Genomic DNA, 17,965 nt, shown 5'->3' on the forward strand with positions numbered 1-17,965 from the left:
GATATACCAATTGTTAATATTGCAGACTACCTAGGACTATCCTTAAATAATGAACTATCGTGGAATAACCACATTGATAAAATCTCTAAAAAAGCCCAAGCAGCCTTTGCTAGCTTACGATCACTACTTAATGCCAATTCCAGATTACCATTAAACTTGAAAAGGCAACTATATATAAGTTGCATTAGACCAATCATTACATATGCTAGTCCAGCATGGAGTTGCCTAACCAACACACAAATAAAAAAAGCTGGAAGTTCTACAAAATAAACTCCTTCGGAGGATGACCGGTGCCCCTTGGCACTTTCCAAACAAATATATCAGGAAAGATCTAAATATAGACTCAATTGAAGAATTCATGACTAAACTAAATGCTAGCTTCTTCAGTGATGCAAAGAAAAGTACAGCAGCTGAATTCAATCTTATTTTGAACAAAGAACTAATACAGGATGCAAAAATGCACAACCCCATTTTACACTTCCTGCTCTCTGACGGGATACTATCAGATTACTACAAACCGTAAATATTAGATACCCCCCCCCTATATTATATCATATATGGATGCTCCCGGGAAGAGGAAATGAACAAGGGTGATTCTCAGCTCGGGAGCATACCACCCCTAATTGTGCCCCCATGTTACAAATCATCTATACTCATTTGCTTAATTCATCACTCAGTTCAATTTACAATTTTTTCTATCTCAATACATACTCAGATGTGACCTGCTTAATGCAGTAGACTACCCAGTCGTCAACTCTCCTTGCTTTTCTTCTTATATGCCAAAAGTGTCAGTTGCCATTCAGCCAAATACAGATGAAGAAGTCGGGTGACCGCTGCGGCGGACAGGAACTTCAGCAAAGACCAGATCAAGTCAAGTTAGGAAAGTTTTTCTAGATTAGATAGGTGGTAGGAACAGACAGGTCTGAGTGAGACGCACAAAAATTTCTACCCCCTTCAATCAGTGACATTAGAAGGCGAACGCTCAATCCCCTGAGCCATCGCGGCTCATATTAAAATATAAAAAACTATGTACAGAAAGTAAAATTAACAAATTTTACTTTTTGTACAATCATGAATTAGAATTAAACTAAATTTTGTTCATTGCTTCCTATAAATATTTTAAGCAACATGAAGGTCAGATAGGAATATGTTCATGTTCTGTAATCCTTCGATCCAAGACTTTATAAGAATTCAAATTTTTTTTAAATTTCAGTTCTAGTTTCTTACCTTTTATAAGTATGTATTTCAAACAAAACCTAAATGACATCCTTGAAAGCAAAGCTTAAATGTTACGGTTACAAAGTATTAGATTGGAACCGTAGTGGCTCAGGGGATAAAGCGTTTCGCCTTACAATGCAGTGAACAGGAATCGAATTACAGCGATGGCTTTCTAAAATGGCTGATAAAAATTTCATACCCGGCTCGCACCGACCACACTGCTGACGTGAAATATCTTCACTAGTAGACGGAATATCTTCAGTAGTAAGCGGATCCTGGGTAGGAATCACCTTACCGTCCGTTTAACTGTGAGAGGGTTTCGTGATTTTCCTCTCCATGTAACGCAAATGAAATCAAAATGTCCTCCATAAAGACAGATTTATCCCAAATACTTGATCTGAGAGTTCCCTTGTCATCTGAATTCGGTTTAAAATTACAAGGTTATGGAACTTGACATCAGTAATTGTTAACCTAAAAATTGGGTCAGCTGTTCAACGATGGTTATAAAATAAAATAAAACCATTAGATAGAAAAAAAAAACTAAACGTGAAAAACCAAATTAGGTGCTATTTGAGTAGGAATGCACTGATAGTATTTTTCAATGGCACGAATATCAGAATTCGATAAACTTAAGTATATTATTTGAAAACTCTTGTGTTTTTTACGAGCACTATGCAAGTTTAACTTTTGTGAGTTTGCGACAGCTGTTCAGTACTGATAGTTTAAGTTTAATCAATATTTAAGTCAGCGCGTTCTATGCTAAATAGGGAGCCACAGTTTTATGAAAATGAAAAGCATGTCTGTTCAAACTGTATTTTAAAAAGTTACAGTAATGCCCAGTCATTTTGGTCCATGGATAAGGGGGAAAAAACAGCAAAAAAAGTCAAAGAATTTTTCTTTGGCAAGTGATCTAATTTTAGTTTAATTTTGTACAAAAAATTACAATAATATTTACTTGCCAATGAGAAAAAGCTTGAAAATATTGTCAGAAACGCTACCAAAATCAAGCGCATATAGCTGCTACAATTAAATGCTCAATTTTTAAATGTTTTTATTTAAATTTAATAAATTACATCTTAAAAAAATTCATCAAAAATTTTTATATTCTAAAGCTACATTCAACTTGTTTTGCAGTGTAGAATAAGAAAAAGAAAAGCGACATCTCCAAACTAATCTTCTGGACAGGAATTTGAATGTACAAGAATTGGTACTTTTATTCATATGTTTGTATAAAAGGAGTTTTTTAAGCAATATTTTGTATTAAGAAGACTGGCGAGATACGATACTGCATGTTTAAATTTTTTTTAAAACTAATTTGAAAGTTTTTAAATTTGGTTATTTTTTCTGTCAAACAACTTTATGCTCTGTACATTTCATTGCATAGTTTTAATGAAGACTGTTTAGCAACTTTTTTTAGAAACGATATTTTTAAACTATTTTTCCCAGAAACTCCACTTTGAGCAAAAATTTCTAATTTCTTAAAGCCTTTAAAGTTTTTTTTAATTAATTTGAAAGGTTTTAGGTTATGGTCAATGTTGAATTCTTGTACATAGAGAGCTAATTAATAATTCATGTGTATTTTCTTCTATCTAAATTATGATAATGAATCGAATAGGAAAAATATTTTAAAATTTTAAATAATTTTCCTTCTTAATAAATCAATCAAAGTAACTTATCATCTTTTGAGTATTGGTATAGTATAATTCTTTTTTACAAAAAAATCAGGATAACTATATTTTCGAGAAAAAAAAAATCTAATGTGTCAGATATGTTCGATATCAAATATCATATTTTGGAAAAGGTAAATATTATTCAGCTAAAGAAAGTTTTTTTTTGATTTTTTTTTTTTTTTTTTGCATGATATCTAAGCTGCAGTCAAGTGACATTCTTTTTATGCTAGTTAAGTCAAGAATTCTAATTCATTAATTCAAAATTGAGCTTGAATATTCAACAAATTTTAATGCTGAACCAAACGAATTAGTTTTGAAAATATAATTTCGTTTTTAAATAATAGGTAGTCTGAAAAAAAGAAACAGTTTAGCTGCCGATACCTTTTAATTGATTAAGTATTAATTAAACTTTGTTAAAGGATTATTATTTTTCCAATATTCTGTTAAAGTATTGTATGCTGTTAGTCTTCAAAATCAAGTTCTGACATTTTCTTAGATTCTGCGCTGTGAGAGTTAAACAATGTTTTAAAATCCTGAGCAAGAAATTACAAAATTAAAAACGTGAGCTTAGAGCTAAGATTATTTTCTTATAAAAAATTTATGCATTTGAAGTGAATTTGAGTTTTATTTATTTACTTTTTCTTTATTAATATTTAACCCCTCGCTAAGCAGTAGTCAATAGAAAAAAAAGTGTTAATGGTGGGATATTTTTAAATCATGAATTTTTTTTCTGAACTCTTTATTTATTTCATGAACTCTAAATATAATTCTCTTAGTGATTACAATCTAAAATAGATGCAGTCTGCGCTCTTTAGTAGATCCCAAATAGCAAAATAAGATTTATTTTCTCTCTGCAAATACCTTTTAATGTAAAGCTAAAAAGGTTTGCGATGTAGTTTACGTGTAAACCTTCTTACGTTAAAACGAGATCTGTGACTATCTGCTCTATTCTACACACATTACTCTAATTCAAAACCTTGCAAAACAACCCTCTATATAAAAACCTTAAAAAGAGTTTGTCTTAGGGTGAAAATAATCTTACTAATCTTAAATCTAGGTAATTATAAGGTTTATTTTCTCAACGTCTTGCATGCTCAGCTAAAATCCACCTTGTCATGAAATTTTAATGGACAATGCAATATGATCCCATCGCTAGCGTGACGTAAGCTAAAACGTCATGATGGATCTAAATTACAATACTTTTCAAAAAAGCTTTAAAAAATAATTTTTGATCCTTTCAGGATGAAATTTTTGAAACTGCAATATTTTTGCTTTATTGAAAAAAGGTTTTTAGTACAAACATTTTCGTGACAATAAAATGAAAATTCAGACACAAGGTTGCCGTAAGGTTTACATGCCTTTTCAGATGTCTCATAACAGCGAAACTTCTATTTTAATGACCGATGTATAAAATCCTGTTTTTATTTCATAGACCCCGAGGTATTTTTGTTTTCATTTGTGGGTCCTTACTGAACTGCAACTAAAATGTAGTCTTTTGAGTTAGAAAATTTTACAAAGTAATTAAAACCATTATTTATTTTTATGCATTTCGAACTATTACTTCTTTTTGACTACAAAATAAATGTAGAACACTTTGAATCCCCTTTAAAGGAAGGATTCCCTAAATTCTCATCTTTAGGCATAGGTGGTCGTAATTCATAGTCTGTATTTCTTTTCAAAATATACAATAAAACTATCAATCATATTTTTTTTCTTTGAAAACTGTATTCACAGTTTTTGTGCAATTTCAGCCATTCAACAATTCAGTTTGTCAGCAAATCAATTTATTTTCGCGTAAAAGCATGTTGTATGCAAAATCATCTTATGGTATGCTATTTATTAAAAATAAAAGTCATCATCATCATATCTGGCTAGACAGCCCAGGGTGGGCCAGTTCCTTCCTTTGAATTCGAATCCACTTCTCTCTACTTTTGACACTTGTTCGCCAGTTTTTCTCCTTTAGAGTAAGGAAATCAGTCTCAACTAAATCCAAGCATCTCAGCCTGGGTCTACCTCATTTCGTGTTCATTAGGGGTTTGTGTAACAGGATTTTTTTTAAATTTGAGTCATCATTCCTTCTGAAAATGTGAGCTGCCCAGTTCATTCGATGTATTTTAATGAATTTCACAATATCTGGCTCTCTGTAGATTTTATACAGTTCAGTATTATATCGTCTTCTCCAGGAATTATTTATTTTTATCCCACCAAGGATGGCCCTCAAAACTTTTCTCTCAAAAATGGCAATTTTATTTTCACCAGCTTGAGTTAGGTTCCAGGTCTCAGATCCATAGGTAAGTATTGGCCTAATTAATGTTTTATAGAGTAAAAGTTTTGTATTTTTTGATAAAAGAGAGGATTTGAAAAAACGTTTTAAACCATAAAAAGCTTTATTTGAACAAATTAGACGACTCCGAATCTCATTGTCTATGTTATTGTCGGCAGTAACTATTGAACCAAGGTAAGTAAAATTCTGAACAGTCTGAAACCTGTGGGAACCAATCTCCAGATAGGATTCAGTAAAATTTAATTTAGCAAGTACAGGCATGTATTTGGTCTTATCGGTATTGATGATTAGTCCCATATCCCTAGCAGCAAGCTCCAAAGAAAGGAAAGCTTCTTTTAATGCAGGAACAGTTCTTGCAATGATGTCTAAATCATCCGCATACGCCAATATTTGAATGCAGAGTCAAACTTTTGGGATCTTTATCTGGAGATATTAAAGTAAATAATGGAGTCTGACAGGGAGACTCCTTATCCTGTCTTCTTTTTAATGTTGCTCTAGAGAAAGTTATAAGAGATGCTGAAATCAATATCAGGGGCAACATATTTTCAAACTCTATTCAAAAATAAAAGTCACAAACAATTATTTTTAGTTCATTTTTAACCTATGAAGTAATAATTTAAAGAATACTTTTATCTACTTATAAATATGAGAAAAAATGTTGCATTAAAAAATTCGCATTTAAGTAAAGCATTGCTTTGTTAAAATGGACTGTTTTGGCCTTAAATTAGTATGTAATATATTTTAATGCGGTCACTTCAGATCTGGCTCACTGAAGACCTGAAAATAACCACTCGTAAATTCAATAAGTGGCGACTTAAGTAAAGTAAACAACCGGTCATTTTTCCAAGATGTAAAAGTACATCAATGTAAAAAAGTCGCTAAAAAACGTAATTTTTATTAAAATGCGCAAAATTTCTAATAAAAATATTGATCCTTTAAGAATCCATCAATTTGATATGGAAAGATTCAAGTGAAAGAAGTGTTCTTTAACGAATCTTTAAAAGCTGCAATGTATAAATTAAATATACTTTGCGTCCCAAAATATACTTAAATAAAGTTTTTTTTTTCAAGTCAGTATATTTAACTAAATTTTGTCGCATATTCATATTATTTTTCATGTATTAAATCTTAAAGCCGTAAGTTTATTTGTCTTATATATATATTTAAAAAAAAACTGTGTAACCTAATTTTATATAACAGTAATGTAAAAAGAATTTGCGAAAATTGACTTTTAAACGAAAATGACGTACCAATATGTTGCAGACTCATTAGGTTATTGTGCCACATATTTTGGATTTCTTAGTCTAAATATTTTTTTTTCTTCCAATTACAGTTAATTAGCTTACAAATCTAAGTAACCATTACTTTCGTTATGATTAATCATAATCATATTAATCTTGCAGTTTCATACATAAAATTATAAAAATGTTGTGTTTTAGGAAGAAAATATACTCTTTCTTTTTTAATCAATTATTATTATTATTTTTTTAAAGATTAAGACTTTTTTTGGAAGGGGGGGGGGAGGAAAATGCACAAACCACGTGGGTTGTAAGTCAAGCGTACTGGGGGAGGAGTCTACTAGCCTTTAGAAAAGGTGACGGCATACATGCGTACGTATGACGTTCAATCCTATTGGCCAGTTCAAAATGTACAATGCGCATGCGTACTAGCAGTCATCAGGGTTCAACTAGTTTAATAACTTTGAATCTATTACTAACTGGAAGTCTTACCAATCGATACTAGGCCTTAGTATTAAACTTTTCAGAATTCTATGACTGAATACGATATGGCTGAATACCTTAATAATAATCAGGGTGATTATTATTGCTTAGACGACCTAGACTTCTTTATTGCTACATCTTCAAATAAATATTTTACCGTTGACGAAAAACGCTTTCTTCTTTCATATAGAGATAAAGCTAATAACATTAGAGATACAACTTTTAATGGCATATTGCATCATATGTATTTTAATGCTGTAGATAATAAAGGGGAGACTATTGACATTGTTCTAAAAGTGATTAAGGAACTTAAATTGAATCTCTGGACAATGTTCAAGAAGAAATTTCCATTATACGAAGTCGACTTTTCTCACGGTAGTTTCGCAACAAATCTCATAGCATTCATCAGAATAACAGAAGCAGGAGCCTCTAACGGAACCACAGTAATGGAAGACCTGTACCTCTTTCGGCCCCTCTTTAAATTGTAAGTTTTTGTTTCGGTTACTTTTCTGCTTAATTTTTTTTTACTTGTTTATGTTTTAACCTTTATTGAAATAATTAGTATCATTATCTAAATTTAGTTTTATCATTTTGAGATTCATCGCGCTGAATACTAAAAAATATACTTTTAAGAGTAGTAGTAGATTGAATATAATAATTTTAAAAAAAATGTAGAGCTAATGCAACTTTCAAATCTTTTTAAAGCTATTATTAAGGAAAATTGCACCAGAATTCGTTATATTTACATTTGAAAACGCCCCCTACCATAACATTAGGGTGCAGTGCTCATTAGGGCGTAGAGCATTTGCTCATTAATCTTAGTTTATTGACATTGTTTTTAGAATATATCTGATTCCTTAATATATTTTGGAACAAGCAATTCTCAATAATTGACATCAGATACTTGCTTCCTTATAATTTTTTTACCCATTTTTTTTTTTTTTTTTTATCAAAGTAACATTATACTTTATGAGACAAAATTTCTTACTTTCATATTTATTTTTCATTTTTTGCTTTAATTTCACTTATTCTCGAGTCATTTTTTTTTAAACACATTCTCTTTATAGATTCATAGTAGGGATATTTTTTTTTTCTCTTTCTTTCACCCGATTATTTTAATTCATAATAATCATTTTTGTATTCTATCAAACAAAATTCATAATTTTCAGATTTCTTTTTTTTTTTTTTTTATGTATTTAATAGATGTCTTGTAGAGGTTTTTTAAGCTCTTTTTTCTTTACCCATTTGTTTTAATTCAGAATAATAAATTTTATTTTATCCTTCAAAATTTTCTGATTTTTTAAAAAAATGCAATAAATGTATTGTACAGATTAATTCCTAAACTTCTTTCTCTTTATTTTACCCATTAGTATTAATTCAGGATTATAATTTTGTATTTTTTCAAACAAAATTCTTTTTTTTCCTTCATTTTTTGAACTTAATAAGTGTTTTTCCAGGATTCTTTTTTATGCTTTTCATTTTCTTTACATTTTTTGTATTATTACAATTTTATATGTTTTTACATTTACCTATTTTCTATTAATACATAAATGTATCGTAGATTATAATTATGAGATTCTTCATTCTTTGTAACTAATTTCTTTCAGATTGAGATAACATATTTCGTATTTCATCAAACAAAATTTCTAATTTTCTGAATTTCTTTGTCAATATTTTATTTATAAATTTTTTATTATCTCCTTATTATCTCCTTATTATCCTTTTTATTATCTCCTTATTATCTCACACATCTCTAAAGATGTGTCGTAGATGTCTTTCTTATGTTATATTGTTCCTTCACTCATTTGCTTTTATTCAGAGAAATATATATAGATTTTTTTAGCAAGTAAAATTCATCAGTTTAAGACTTTTTTACACTTACTTTTTACTCCTTTTTTTTGCAACTTTTATTAGCAATTTTAAGCGTTTTTTATTCTTCTATAGCTGAAGCAAGTGCTTCACATTTATTGTTTGGCATCATTGGGACATTAGAGAACCATTGTGTCTTTTTTAACTTTTCTGAAGATTCATTTTTAATGCTTTTTATGTTTTGATTGTCTAATTCTTTAAATTTAAAATAATAATTTTGAACTTTATCTAACGAAATTGGTAATTTTTAGATTTTTTTCTTTTTATTATATTTTTCTAAATTTTTTTTTTCAATTTTTTTCTTGTAGATTTATTGTAGCAGTTCTGTTTAAGCCTAAAATATTGTTTAAATTCAAATTAATATGTTTACATTGATTTAAAAAATCCAAGAAATAAATTAATGGATCCTCCACAGAATTTTAACATTGTTAGATTTCTATCTAATCTAAAATGCTTTTCTTAAATTATGTATCGAAACAGTGCACGCGATTCTAAATGATTTTTGACTTCAAGTTATTGACTGACAAGATTTTTATGCAGTTCTCGAGTTTTATTTAGCTAAATACATCGATAGTTGGGCTTTATATAGACATTTTTTTTTAAAAGGAGCAGTTTCACTTTATATTTTATATCTAGATTTTATATTTTATGTCAGATTTTTTAAACATTGTGCAAAATGTATGTTTTATGGTTCAGAAAATATTGTCCACATGTTTCACATTACAAAGATAGTTTAAAATTTAACTAACATAAACACATATTCATGTTATCAAAAAAAAAAAAAAAATGCCGCTGTGAGTGTAGATTTTCAATTCAATAATTCTCGTTGCTTTTTTAAACCGTGTAAGTTTTTCTAAATGGAATATACAGTTATGGTTTTATATTTTACTCAAAGAACATTAGAGGTACAAAAAAAAGTTGGAAGAATATTTCTGTATATATAACTTTATAAAAGATAAACAAATTATCTTTATAGCAAATAATAATAAGAGCATGCTTCTGATAATTAATAAATTATAATTTTTCATAAAGTTGGCAAATTTTGCAGCGACGTCGAATCATTATCCCATTCCAACGGAAGCAATTGCTTTAGAGAGACAGATTTTTAATGTAGAACGATTGTATAGAGAACAGACGTGCGATTCCAAACAGTCGTATTTTTCCTTAAACAATTTTAAAATACCAATATAATCTACCAATAAATATTTGGACACCTATGCAAATGACTATATCGGCGGTGAGGAGATATGTCACACCCTTCGCCGGTATATCTCGTGCAGGAAACAACATCGGCAATAGTCCCATGCAAGATGCCTATTGCACTATTTTGGATGACAATGTGCTTCCTACGTTGTGGCAGTCTTACGAGGCGTGCACCTGTTACTTCCAGGACGACAATGCCAGCTGTCATGTTGCGCTGGTCACCAAGGCTTGGTATGTAGCCAATGGGGTTAATAGAATAGACTGGCCTGCCCAGAGCCCTGACCTGAACCCTATCGAGAACCTCTGGGACGAGTTGGATCGAAGAATTAAGGGGTGTACTACCCGTCCAAAATCGGTGAAGGAACTTACATGTTCCCGGAGGGTTCACGCTGTTATTGCCTCTCGTGGAGGCTTTTGCTCTACCAACTATTGATTATGATTGCTCTACCAACTATTGTTTTTCTTTTCAATGACACGCGTCCAAATACTTATTGGAAGATAGGGTATGAAAAAGTTTAAAAAAATAATAATTGCGTACACTAGGAGATATACAATTAAGTATTTTATAATTAGTGTGGGAAAAGCTTACAAAAAGAGAAAAGAAGTCAAAAATTAAAAAGAGATTAGTCAATTTCTATTCTGTGATGCAATTACTTTGTCCGAGTATATATATATCTTATATAAAATATAATTATATATATTTATATATATATATCTTATACATAATATGTACGATTTATAATTTTTTCGACCCGTAAATTTATTAAAAAGTATGGAATTGTCAAGATAACTTTCCTCCAAATTCTATAAAGGGATTCTACGAATAATTTTTTTTCCTTAAGTATTTCCTTAGTATATATATATATATATATATATATATATATATATATATATATATATATATATATATATATATATATATATATATATATATATATATATATATATATATATATATATATATATATATATATATATATATATATATATATATATATATATATATATATATATATATATATGTATATATATATATATATATATATATATATATATATATATATATATATATATATATATATATATATATATAATAGCGTACAAAAATGCCATGTTTATAAAAGTTCGAGGAAAGAGGATCAATTTAACGAAAGTTATTCATGTTGTTATCCTGCACTAAACAGTGAAGAAAACTAATCCCCCTGAATTACTTTTGAATAAAAGGAGGGTTATTAAATAAGTTAAATACTATATCAATATTTTTCTTAGTTGAACTACAAGATCAGACACAAAAATGAATTGCTTCTGAACGAAAATACTTTTATTTCGAATTCTTGACTTTGAAATACATTGAGTACCTATCATCTGAAATATATTGTCCCAATAGTTCAGTTGTTGAATTATCACATTTTGAGATTTTTATTCTATATCTAGATATTTTATGAAATTTTTGTTATTTTATTCTAATTTTAAAAATTGAATTGGAGGCACTCCTGTCGAACCCATTGGGGCCATATTTTATTCTTACTTTAATTAAGAATTCAGATCCCCATGAAACAGAACCAACTATAATTTCGTGTTGGCAATCATTTTTAAAATGTATTGAAACAGAGTAACGTTTCTTACACGCGTTTCAAGAATTGAATTAGAGTCTATTTACTCTTTTTTTTTTTACTTTTTAGGTTTTTTGATGAGGATGAAGACTACTATAAGTGGGAGGAAAATTGGGATGACATGTCTAGAAATCCTCTCAACTTCCGTGCAATTCAGCTTCTGCATCTTTATGTGTGGTTCACTTGTTTCGTTGAACCTAAATTGACTGCTCTATCCCAGATACCCTTCTGACCAAGACAGATATTTTTAGGCTTTTTAAGGGGATCAATCCTGTATACTATCAAAAGATAAATGACGTATGGCAATGGTACTGCAATCTAGTAAATTATGAGGAAACTTCTGACAAGCGTCCAAGATCTCTGAAGCACCTTTCAAGATGCATCATCAGAAACAGATTAAGAGACAACATTAAGTTGCCCGAAGGAGTGGAAGAAATGGGTGTTCCCAAACAAGTCCAGAAGTATTTACTTCTGAAAGATTTCTACACGATAGAATGAATACTTTAACTTGGAATCATTTATTCAAATTATTTCATGAAAGATATTAAGGACTAATCTCGAAAGGATTTGAATGTTTGAATTATGATTTCTCCATATGTTTTTGTTTCCTATAAACACACTGTTTCACTGTTGAACATGAAATATTTTTTCCTCATATTAATAAACAATGTACTAAAAAAAAGATTGTGTGTGTACTAGTACGATTGGTTTTGGCTTGCGCCTTTCAAATAAATTTTTTTTCATTGATTTTTTTATTTTTTCTTTTATCTTTAGTTTGTTTGAAATATCTATCTACGCACCTTGATTTAACCATGTCAAATATCAAAGCAGATGCATCCAAACATAAAAGTTGGCAAATATAAATCTTCTGTACTACGATGCGTAGATAAATTACCATATAAAATGTCTGCGTGCTGTTCACGAAAATGTGAATTTACTATTAACATCACAGTTGTTTACCAAATAATTACATAAAATTACTAAGTATGGCGACTTGCGACTTTTGACTTTTTTATTTTATATCCTTCGCTGAACAGCCTACTCAAATTCGAGTTTATGGCTACCAATGTTCAACTCCATAGATTTGTAATTTTGAACCCAATCCAAAAGACAAGGGAATCCTTGATTAGTACTCCCAAAGGTATTGACTTGTCTTGGAAATTTGGAGGACTTTGGGACCCTACATATTTAATGTAAACCAGTCACCATTTAAAACACTGGGATTCTTTTGATGTTGTAATAGATAGTTTTGCACGTGTAAAAAGGTTGTAGGAAAAAATTGAGTACCGACATGTGGGGCTACTTTGTGCAGGATTTCGCAGTTTTTGAACTTCGACATGTAAAAAAACTATGTTAATTCAAATTTTCGTAAAATTTATCGATATTATATTCATAACTGGGCTCAGACGAGTAAATTTGATCAATATTGACATTATTTGTATGTAATATTTACAAATAATAAGTCAAAACATACCTTGCACAAAGTAGCCCCCAAGTGGGGCTACTTTGTTATTTATTTTTTGTGCACTGTACATTCATTTGAAGTATATGTCAATATTGCTGATAATAGCAAAATATTTTTTCATTTTTATATAGAAAGGTAATTTCGCTGGTGGTTATCCATATATATTCTTTGATTATTTTAAGGATTATGATTGAAAGACGAAAATAAGGTGAAATGATGTTCACTTTCAAAATTAATATCAGATATAAATAAATAAAAGCGTCTTTTATTTTGTCCTCTTTTGTTAATATCATAGTAATTGCATAGTAATAGCTTCAAAATAATAGCTCAATGATAATGATGATAATATCTCAATCTCGATCGTTTTGCGTTTTGATTCAGTCGAAAAATTTTTTCATACAATTGCAAAAGTTCGTTTTTCCAAAGGCACTACCATGCAAAAAATATAGTTTTAAACAGTTATAAAATGTTTAATATTTTTTATATTATTATTTATAATATGCGTTAGTGAAAATTCTGAATCCCGATTTTTGAAATCCCCGTGTAGTAAATGGCGATTGATCCACGTTAAATCTGTGGAGTCGTAAAGTCCTCCATGTCCCGCTAGGGCTGCAAGTTTGTCGCGGGAAAAAAGACCCCAAATTCGCGGGGAATTTTGAAAATTACACAAATTTTAAAAATAAAAAAAATTTATTATATAAATGATGCAAAAGACAGAAGACGGAAATTTCTTTGAATTTCAAGTAATATTAATATTTTTATTTAAATGATCAGAATTTTGGTGCAAAGTATTGTACATTGTCGGATTATTCTCATTTATCCTTCGTCTTTCATCACTTAATACATTTTTATACTTAGAAAACGATCTTTCTGCGTCAACGCTGTTTTTAGGCACTGACAAACTTCGAATTGCCACTTTTGCCAATTTTGGAGCGTTCGCAGTGGCGTATCTAGGGTATGGCAAGTATGGCAAATGCCATGGGCGCATTATTTCGAAAAGGCGCAAAATCAACATCGACGATTATTTTTTGAATTAAAAATTTCACTAATTTTTTTTCTCAAGTTATGGCAGAATTAAAAAAAAGCATACAACATTTAACCTTTCCTCGTGGGCTCGAAAAGAAGACATTGAGGTTTTTTGAGGAACTCTTTTTTGTAACTGGGGGAGTGAAGTATGAAAGGGAACCGCTAATAATAAAAACAAAGTGGGGGAAGGAGGGGAGGGCCCAGAAACGGCTGTGCCTAGGGCCTACGAAAGGTATAATCCGGCTTTGGATGCACTTCAATAAAAATATTTTTAATATCAGAGAATTTCCTGAGCAATTAACATTTAATGTCCATCAAAATCCTTAGACTTTTAACCCAGTGGTCTGTCCAGACATTTCGTGAAAGGTACGTTTTTTGTGAAATTGTGAAAAAATTACTCACATTCTTTCAACCAGGGTCCGCTTTTATGAATTTGTGCAAATAGGGTCCGTTATTGCAAAAAAAAAAAAAAAAAAAAACTTTTTCAAGGAGTTTTTAAATTGTAAATACAGACAAGATTATGCTTAACACTGTAAAATTATAATTAAAAAGTTTATATTTTAAAAAATAAACAACAATTGCTGCTTCTAAATTAGAGATGCAACATACAAATATTTGGTATTTAGCCTATACTGCTGAATGTAGAATATTCATTTTGGACGAATAATGAAAGAATCGTCTGCCGAAGACAAAACTTAATTCGTTTACATCCATCTTTCTTGTTTTTTGCCCTGGAAAGGGTTTATTCGATTAACAAAATAATAATGAAGATAAACAAATTTGTGAACGATCCGATTAAAAGAAAAATCATTTTGTGAAGGGTCCGTTTTTAAATTAAAATATTTTGTAAATGGTCCGTTTTTATGAAAAGATATTTTGTGAAGGGATTCGTAAACGGACCCAAATTTCTTCTAAACAGACCCCTGCAACCCCATATTTAATTTTATAACCGTCGTTGAACAGCCGACCCAATTCCGCAGTCTTGTAATTTTGAACCCAATCCGGAAGACAAGGGAACTCCTATGCGGAGAAATTTGCCTTCGTGGAGGGTTTTTTGGTGGAGCTAATCCGCAATTCCGTTGCATGGAGAGGAAGACCACAAGATCCTCCCGCGGTTAGCCTAACGACAAGGGGACTCTAACCCATGATCCGTCTTCAATTGAGGATATTTCACATCAGCACTGTGGTTTTTGCAAGCCGGATGCGGAATTCGTATCAACTGGGATTCGAACACGGTTTGCCTCATTGGAAGGCGAACGCTCTATCCCCTGAGCCATCGCGGCTCCCATATTTAAATTAAAAAGGAATTAAAATTTTTTTCCCTCTAAAATGTAGTTTCTCATTGCTTCAAGATATGTCAAAGCTGTACTATAAAAAATTTATTCTATCGCTGATAAAATGAAAAGACAAAATGTAAGCTCATTATTCATTATAGTAAAATTACAGGGAATTTAAATTTTTTCTTTTTTTAGTGTATTATGAATTTCATTTTTTCTACTAAAAACGAAGAATAAAGTACAAACTTAATGTAAAAATTCATTGAGTAAAATGAAAAAAAAAAATTTTTTTTTCCATGTATAAACGATGATAAAATAAACAGTTTAATAATGTTCATTCAAAAGGGTTATTCACGTGTAAGAGTTATAAATATTTAAGTTCCGAATCTTATAAACAAACAAGACATTATTTATAAGACTTTATTGAAACTGTAACTCAGAGTCAAACTATAATATTGCCCAAATGAAAAAAAAAAAAAGACTGAAATAGCCACAAAAAAATCATGGTTATGTATAAAAATAAAATAATTAACTAAATAACATAATTTAGATTACAAAAGTATAGATTATGTACTAGCATTAAGAATGTATATTGTAGAATTGTGTTGAATGTGTATTGTAGTACTATGTATGATGTTATAGCTCTTGAGTAACAAATAAATAGATATAAGTCACTGCATTTTTCCTCGGCAATACATTACGTATTTATTTAAAATCGTGTCCTTTTTTATAATAAGAACAGAAAACAAATCCTAAAAATAATATTTATTGATTTCGTCTATTTAAACTAGTTTACTTAGACATTCATTTAAATTTAAAATAATTTACTTGGAAAAAGTGCTTTTCTACTTAGGTTATTTGATATTATTTATGTATTTGAAAATGCTATCTGTGAAATTAAATTATAGTAATATAAGCTGAATCTTTAAATTTAAAATATTTATCTATATGAAAAAAATTAGTAGTACAACAGACTAAAAAAATGAAAGGCGAACGAAAGAAACTTTGGAAGTTCAAAAGTTGGTGAGAAATGTAAAGAAATTTTTCTCCCCTTATCTTAAGGAAAGTGAGACCTCCAGTTAAAAGAACAATTTTCCGGGGAGGAAATGCATGGAACCCCTTCAGGCAGAAAAACCAGATGGCCAGATGATGACCAGAGGGATGACTGAGAGATGTGAAAACCATGGGGTGTCCCAGTCTAGCTTAGACTAATTATTCTGTAGTGAAATGCTTGTAAATCTTCAATTTTATCAGGGGTTAAAATCTCTTTGAAAAAAGTTTTTGGAATCTGCTGAATAGATTTCAAATAGAACCCCTTCTATAAATTAGCGTAAATCCTTCCACAACAGGAGATTTTTGCCACCCATGCTGGGAATCACCTCAACTAAAGTGTGAAATACTGAAAATAGGAGGTTCCTCTGCCTCGCTCAACAAATAATTTAAACCAATGAAACGATTTAATAATGAATACACCCAACTATTTTGAAAAATAAAGGACAGGCGTTATAAGTAGTTAGGCGCTCATACAAAAAATTCTGCTCGTTTTAGTTAATGTTTCAAAATTTAAGACAAGAAAATCAAATATTTGAAGTCTTTAGATTTTTAAAATCTATTTTGATGCAGCTTCTGGGCTTTTATAATTGATTCATAGATTTAAGTGAACAACGTGTACTACAAGGATTTTCTTTGATTGTAAGTAATCATTTCCTAAATATTTAAACTAATGTATTATACTTTCCCTTATATCTTTCATTTTATTTCAAATTACAATTTTCTTCCTTTTTTAAAAAAAAAATGAGATTAAATAATTACTTTTTTTTTTAATTTTATAAGTATTTTACAATACATATCACTTACATTATATTTATATCACTACATATTATTTTATTTGAAAAAAATTATTACTGTTTTTAAAACAATACAGCATTTTTCCTTGTAAAATTACCTTTTCTACAATATAGTATTTTTCCTTGTTAATTTACCTTTTTTTACCTTATCTTAACCTTTTACCTTACCTTACCTAATTACCTTAAGTTAACCATTGACCTCCTTGAACCATTGACATGAGAAGAACGTGAAGACCTGATTATTATATCAAAAGTTATCAAGGTACTCCGTTTATTTATTTTATTTTTTTGCGCATTGAACGTCTAAAAACTTATAATTCAAATCTGTTTAATTTTTTTTCTGCTTTTTCTCTAATTTGTTCCATTCTGATGCGAAGAGAATTTTTCATAATTTGATTTGATTGTAATTGTCATAACAAATCGCAATTATTTACACTGTGATCTTTAATGAATTTATCATATCGCGATGTTTTTATTGTTTTGGTATTAGCAAAGCATGATTATGTTTAAAAACAATAAATTTCATTCAGTTTAAATTTTGGAAATAATGGGTAATAATCCGGTTATGTTACAGTTCTTCTTTAACCCAAGGACAATTGTTGCGTGTGAGTATTTTCGTTACCTTAATTATATTTGCTGCTTAATTAAACAAATTGTTAGAATTTTTATTGACAGTTGAAGAAACGCAAGAGAATCTTCTTCAAAAATGATAAAGGAGACTTTTTTATTCCTAACTAATGCTAATTTCGAACACACGTGAATGCATTACAAT

At 29.7% G+C, this 17,965-nt stretch overlaps 1 protein-coding gene across 2 annotated transcripts; it reads left to right on the forward strand.

Moving 5' to 3' along the window:
* The first annotated feature begins 2,093 nt into the window (after positions 1-2,093).
* Positions 2,094-12,325, forward strand: LOC147810792 (uncharacterized). Of its 2 annotated transcripts, XM_087160749.1 has the most exons (3): positions 2,094-2,425; positions 7,155-7,377; positions 11,648-12,325. In XM_087160749.1, exons 2-3 carry the CDS (start codon positions 7,223-7,225, stop codon positions 11,808-11,810), a joined length of 318 nt encoding a protein of 105 aa, XP_087016875.1. In that variant the 5' UTR covers positions 2,094-2,425; positions 7,155-7,222; the 3' UTR covers positions 11,811-12,325. The 2 variants fall into 2 exon arrangements, with proteins under 2 accessions (XP_087016875.1, XP_087016874.1); XM_087160748.1 differs by lacking the exon at positions 2,094-2,425 and having other exon boundaries at positions 6,676-7,377.
* The last annotated feature ends 5,640 nt before the right edge of the window (positions 12,326-17,965 follow it).

This window comes from Parasteatoda tepidariorum, chromosome 4 (assembly GCF_982258835.1).
Source record: "Parasteatoda tepidariorum strain Cologne lab strain chromosome 4, Ptep-v5.0, whole genome shotgun sequence".
Taxonomy (NCBI): Eukaryota; Metazoa; Arthropoda; class Arachnida; order Araneae; family Theridiidae; genus Parasteatoda; species Parasteatoda tepidariorum.